This window comes from Mus musculus, chromosome 1, assembly GCF_000001635.26.
Source record: "Mus musculus strain C57BL/6J chromosome 1, GRCm38.p6 C57BL/6J".
Classification (NCBI taxonomy): Eukaryota; Metazoa; Chordata; class Mammalia; order Rodentia; family Muridae; genus Mus; species Mus musculus.
Window position 1 is genome coordinate 167,284,771 of NC_000067.6, and position 6,778 is coordinate 167,291,548.

General features: G+C 47.4%; 1 protein-coding gene and 1 non-coding gene across 3 annotated transcripts in view; one reads left to right on the top strand and one right to left on the bottom strand.

The window, feature by feature from the left end:
• The window catches only part of Uck2 (uridine-cytidine kinase 2), a 63,039-nt gene extending 61,876 nt beyond the window's left edge, over positions 1-1,163 (bottom strand). Inside the window, exon 1 of one of the 2 annotated variants that reach the window (XM_017312968.2) lies at positions 6-1,163. In XM_017312968.2, coding sequence (XP_017168457.1) covers positions 6-104 — 99 coding nt within the window. In that variant the 5' untranslated portion in view covers positions 105-1,163. The remainder of the gene's footprint in view (positions 1-5) is intronic. The other variant, NM_030724.3, reaches the window with a different exon arrangement.
• A 4,191-nt stretch (positions 1,164-5,354) lies between these two features.
• Positions 5,355-5,455, top strand: Mir6347 (microRNA 6347). Its single transcript, NR_105765.1, has one exon. It is a non-coding gene; the product is annotated as a microRNA 6347 (primary transcript).
• The last annotated feature ends 1,323 nt before the right edge of the window (positions 5,456-6,778 follow it).

Here is a 6,778-nt window from a genome sequence, read left to right on the forward strand (position 1 = left end):
CTTACCTTCCCGCTGGCCGTGCCCCCGCTCACGCCGATCAGGAAGGGCTCGCCGCCGTTGGGCTGCTGGTGGTTCTGCAGGGTCTGCTCGCTGTCCCCGGCCATGACTCGCGCCGCCCCTCCTCTCGCAGCCTGTGCGAACCGACGCACGCTCCCCGCCCGCGACCGGGCTCGCTCGGCTCCTCGCAGGAGCAGCTGGTCGCTGCTGAGGTCGAGGCTGGGCCGGCCGCGGCTGGAGCCCGGGCGCGGGGGAGGCCGAGGTGGCTTTCCCGGAGGTGCCGAGAGCTCTCCTGTGCCCGTGGCGGCCCGTGGGGTTTACATCCCAGGCAGAGGTCAGCGTGATGAGGCTGCTCCAATCCGGGCGGGCTGCGCGCTGCTATTCGCCAGGAGTCTGGCCCCAGCCTCCGCCCCGCCCGGGCCCCGCCGCCGCCCGAGGTCTCTGGGAAAGGTGTGAGCGCCACTCCCCTCCCCACCCGCCGGATTAACCCTTTCTGGGACGGAGCGGGGGGTGGGGTGGAGGGGTGAAGAAACCGGCTAGGTCAGCGTCTTAATGCGCCACTCTGCGTCCTATTTCAAAAGAGATCAAAAGCTAGAAGAGACTGCCAGAGCAGAGCAGAGACTGGAGGTTTGAGACGCAAAACTGGAAAAGGCTGGGAATATGAAGATGGAGAATTAATGCCTAGACCCTTCATCCTCACTGAAACTTGTGTTTTCAGAGACTCCCTTCCCACCCTCCGTGTGCCAAAATAGTGTGTCACCCGCTCGGCTTAAGAGAGTTCCTGTCTTGGAAACCCCCAAGTGCCATTTTCCTTAGCAGGTCTGTCCTCATGTGACTCCCTAAAAGAAGGGTGACTCGGGGACGGTTACTCCTCCCTGAAAAACCAGTGCCCTTCCACACCATCCTAGCTCCGCAGTACTGACATTCCCGTGGAGCTAGGGTTAATGAAAATAGAAACATAACAATGCCATTTCCATTCATTGATGACTTTAACTGACCTAGTTTATTAGAGGCAGGCAATTTGTCACTTAGTTAGGAAAACAGTACCAAATGGAGACTAAAAAGGAGTCTTCACCGCGGGAGCCAGATGTCTTCATTCACATCAAGTTCCATAAGCAAGGCCAATGTGCCTCAGTGCTCTATTAAATGAAAATAAAAATGATACACGCTAGGATTTTTGATGGGCTAAAATGAATTATCATAGGTAAAGTTTTTAGAACAATGCCTGAATATCACTGTAGAGTATTGGGGCTTGAAAAGACTCCTAAAGGAACCAGAAAGGGCAGTTTTGCTGGGCACACCTGAAAGGTAGTACTAGAATCTCCGCTTCTCTGAACTCTGAACCTCTTTTTTTTTGGGGGGGGGTTCGAGACAGAGTTTCTTTATATAGCCCTGGCTGTCCTAGAACCAGAAACCTGTAGACCAGGCTAGCCTTGAACTCAGAAATCCACCTGCCTCTGCACACCTTTAATCCCAGCACTTGGGAGGCAGAGGCAGGCAGATTTCTGAGTTCGAGGCCAGCCTGGTCTACAAAGTGAGTTCCAGGACAGCCAGGGCTATACAGAGAAACCCTGTCTCGAAAAATCAAAAACAATAACAACAACAACAACAACAATAACAACAACAACAACAAAAACACTGGCTGCTTGTCCAGAGGTATGTGGGTCCAATTCCCGTCACTCACTTGGCAGCTTCAGGGGATCTGATGCCCACTTCTTGGCCCTGCTTCCACCAGGAACACTGGTGCACAGATATACATGCAGGCAAAACGCCTATATACATAAAACAGGGTTTTGTTTGGGTTTTTTTGTTTGTTTTGTTTTTGTTTCTTTTCCAAGACAGGGTTTCTCTGTATCCTGAAACTCTATAAACCAGGCTGGTCTCAAACTCACAGAGATCCTCCTGCCTCTGCCTCCTGAGAGAGTCCTGGGAGTAAAGGTATGTGCAGCCACCACTGTGCTACAATTTTTAAGTTTAAAAAGAAATAAAAAATTTTAAGTCTAACACACTTTCTTGTTTTTGAAAACATCGTTAAAGAGTAACGAATCAGTCCAACGTGATATAGTGCATCTTCTCTCTTACTGACTTCAAAAAACAAAAAGGAAATAAGAAACTTCCAATTCTTTAGTGGAAAAACACCAAGGATTTAGCTGGGTATTGTTGGCAGATGCCTTTAACCCCAACACTTAGGAAGCCGAGGCAGGCAAATCTCTGAGTTCCAGGACAGTCAAGGCTGCACAGAGAAATCTTGGGACTTGGGGGGAGAAGACAGCACTCTTTGTTTTGTTCTTTTGAGATAGGATCTTATGTAACCCAGGCTGACCCTGTTACTCCCTAAATAGCTGAAATGGACCTTCCAGATCCCACAGTCTCCACCACCTTGTCTTGCTTACACATGTTCTCTTCTGAGATATTTTATGTCACATCAACACCAAACTTCATCCTCAGGAAACCAAGATCCGAGTGGTTGCCTGGTGTCCATCAGCGACATCTGGGAGAGGCTGGCTAGCCCTCACTCCATTCCCCAGCAGAGACAGTGTGGGTGGGTTGACTTCTCCCAAAAGTCTATTCTCTGCAAAAGAAATATAACAGTCTTCAAGGATTTGCAGAACTCTATTTATAGCGCAGTGTGAGGCTTGTTGGAATCTGGAGTTCGATGAGTCCGCAGATTAGTAGGTAGCTAGCTAAGAGGAAGAGGAAAGAAAGCAAGGGCCACACCATGAACTTTTCCAAAATCTCCACACCTAGATGTTTCCATATTTTAACACACACACATTAAATGTATTTGAAATATCTTACAATAAACAATATATGCAGGCTGGGTATAGTGACAAACACCTTTAATCTCAGCCCTTGGTAGGCAGAGGCAAACTGATCTGTGAGTTAGCCAGCCTGGTTTTCGCTGTGATATCTAGAGCCAGACAAAGCTACACAAAAACTCCTCTGTCTCAAAAGCAAACAAACAAACAAAAAAAACCACCAAAGAACAAAAGTACTAAAAATAGTATACCTACCACCCAGAGTCCACCATTAACATCTTAGTAACCCTGCTGTCTCATGTAAACTAGCCATGTGCCCATCCCCCTACCTATGAAGACACTTATGTCAGGACCTGTTTGTCAGTTTTACTTAGCCTACTCTGAACTGACACATCTCTTGCCCCTTTTAATTATTCCATCCCAACTCCTAGAACAGTGGGTGGCAAAAAAATAGGGCTTCCGTGAATGTCCTCTGAGACACCACACCTCATTTCTGCATCCCCACCCCAAGCCCCAGGAGAACGGCAGGCAAGTAGGATGCATTTGATGCGTGGCTGTGGATGAACAAATGGGGATACTGTAAAAAGGTAGCAACAAAGACACATCTTATCATACTGAAAGAAAAGGTGAGGCTGGAGAGATGGCTCAGGGGTTAAGAGTGCTGTCTACTCTCCCAGAGTACCAGGATCCAAGGTCCAGCACCCATGGGGCAGTTCACAACTCTCTGTAGCTCCAGTTCCAGGGAATCCAACACTATCGCCCAGACATCTATGCAAGCAAAACACCAAAGTACATAAAAATAAATTATAAAAAAAAAGGAAAGAAAATGTTCCTATGATTATGATTGTGTGCTTACTACTTTTATGGGAGGGGGGAAAGAGCGGAGGGGGGAGAGAGAACAAGAGAGAGCGCTGCCCTGGAACTTGCCCTGTACAGGCCTTGAACTCACAGAAATCCTCCTGCCTCTGCCTCCCCAGTGGGGGGTTAGAAGAGTTTGCCAACACGCTCAGCTACTAATTTTACTTTTGAATATTTTTTTCCTGGCTGTTACATTTGTTTCCTGGCTACATTTTCAGTGTAGCTTGTCCCTGCCCAAAATTCATACTGATAGTTGATTCACTATGTAACAGTACAAAAAAACTCCTGGGACCTCTTAAGAGGGATAGGACTAGGTCACAGGAGCTCAGCCCTCACAGTGGGATTGATGCCGTTCTCCCAGGGTGGCTCAGTTATCAGGAGTGTGGTTCTTGGCTCTCTTCTGCTTCCCCTCTCACAAATTTCTCTTCTGCGGTGTCTGTAAACCACACCCTGACCATGCTACATCATCCTCTATATCATGATGAGGCATAAAATTAGTCCCGCCCCATCCCCCAACCCCAGCAGCCGGTAGATGCTGGGGCTGGGCTTGGAGGCCTTCCTAATTTCCACTGCTTTCTCTAGAATTACACAGTAACTTTCTACAGCTAGTCCAGGTAGGTGTGCTGGCTTCCTAGTTGAGCTTACTGAGTAACCAAGCTAATTCAATATATTTCTTTGTACCTTGCTTAATACTAAAACCAGTACGGGAGCTAATAGCCACAAAAATGCTCTGAAGATGTTGAAAGCTTTCTCTGTAAAGATAAGGCGTGGTTAGCAGAGGATACCAGCTGCACAGACCTCACTCTGTCTCCATGGCCTCTCTTTGCTCTCCCTTCCCTGTCCTTGGGGCTGGCTTGCCTGCACAGAAGAAGTTGTCCTCTGTTTAAAGTATTACGAGGACTCTCAGCATGGTGACCTCAGCAAGGACTTGAGCGTCTCTCTCAGCACTGAGCAAAGCAAGCTGCCTCTGCTACTCCCTGTGCTGTGTCATCCTCTCTTGAGAGCCAGTCACAAATCCCACAGCCAGGGGATGCTCATATCACGTTTGAGCCTGCTCTGCAATTACCACAGATGCCAAAGTGACTTCAGTCTGACCCTCTGCCCCCCCCCCCGCCCCATTATACGTATCTCTTAATATATGGATTCCTTAAGAGTTCCGACACATTCAAGAAAATGCGTTTCTTGTTTATCTGTGATCATTTTTTTTCCTTTATACAGATTCAGCCTGGCCGGGAGAAGGGTTGGGAATGAACTCAGCCTTGAGTATGCAAGCTACAGCTGTAGGCAAAGAGCAGTGAGACATTGCAGTTGACAGTCCTTTGTCTGCCTGCCCCCTCTCCTGAAGCACCAACACCCCTCCTTCCTAGCGCCAATGGAATTGTTCTGCCTGCAGGTGCTTCAGGAACAATGACCGATTCTCCATTTGCCTGTTCATCCCCCACCGGGTGAATAGATGCTACCACACTTCAGCACCACCCTGACCATTTTTTCCCCTCTCTGTTGCCTTTCTAACTACTTTCCACCTTTTCCCCCTCAGCAGTTGCTTTGACAAGCCGTCTATAACTGTTCTGAAATGATGACCTTCTGACAGGAAGGCCATTTCAACCTCTCTACCCTGTGACCTTCATCATTCATGCGGCCTGATGCTATTGGGCAGAAAAGCAGAGTGCCTGGGAAAGAGAGAAAAACAGCACAGCGCAGTGTCAGACCTGCGGGAGCAGCAGCTGCAGCCCTCCTCCACAGTGCGGCTGGCTGGAGATGCTTGGGCTAGGGCTCCGCCCCAGAAGTTCTGAATCAGGAATTCAGTGGCTGAGCCCCCTGCAGTCTTTCACAAGCTCACTGTAGTTAGTGAACCACTGGCCCGCCTTGAGGATGAAGAAGGGCTGGCCAGAAAAACCAAGGTTGATGTCCTGGTTCTGCCTCTAACTTTGAGACGAGGGTCTCACATACCTTCCTAGGCTGGTCTGATTCATCACAGAGCCCTGCTCATGTAGTTCTGGGAATCAAACCGAGGGCGTTGGCCATGCTGGGCAAACAGCACACCATCAAATAAGCTATTTCTTTCTACCTTTGTAAATGTTGACAAGTTACTTGGAGTCTGTAAATGTCAGCACTGTTAGGTGATAACCAACTGGCAGAACGGTTGTGAAAATCACCGCAAATTACTAACGTGTTCATTGTTAAGAATAAACCCCCTCCCCTCCTCTTTCTCAGAGCTAGATTACACAGAGTATAGCATTCGGGGATTAAGTGTTCCAAAAGGAAGTATTCCTAATCCCCAAAGGCTCTTCCTAGTAAAAATCAAGACATCCTGTCCTTTCATAAAGATATGCTGAGTATGGACATGGCACACAGACACACAACATAATAATAAATATATAAAAATAATATATATTATAATAATAAAGTCTCTAAATAAGAGTCAAATGCTTAAACTGATATTTACATTATACAATACACACACAACATTGCACAGTATCTTACTAACATGTACAACTTTTAATGTTTTATGTGTCTGTTTAAAACTACCATGTGCTAGTCGGGCACGCCTTTAATCCCAGCACTCCGGAGGCAGAGGCAGAGGCAGGCAGATTTCTGAGTTCGAGGCCAGCCTGGTCTACAAAGTGAGTTCCAGGACAGCCAGGACTATACAGAGAAACCCTGTCTCGAAAAACTAAAAACAAAAAAACAAAACAAAACAAAACAAAAAAAAAAACAACTACCATTTGCTGGGGGCTGGAGACAACTGTTAAGCACACTGACTACTCTTCCTGAGTTCAACTCCCAGCATCCACACAGTGGCTCACAACCACCTGTAATGGGATCTGATGCTTTCTTCTGGCGTCTGAAGACAGCTACAGTGTACTCATAGACATAAAATAAATAATTCTAAAACAAAACCAAAACTACCATTTAACTGAGACAGGGTCTCACTCTGTAGTTTACAGCGACAACAGAGACCTCCACAACAAAAACAAAAAGCTAATGTTGGAACTAGAGAGCTGGCTCAGCAGAGGACCAGAATTCAGCTCCTGTTACCCAGTTATCCAGTCACAGCTCCAGATCAGATTCACAACTCCAGATCAGGGAATCTGGTACCTTGTCCTGGTCTCCTGGGACATTGCACCCACATGCACAAAACCTAATACTCAGATACACACAAA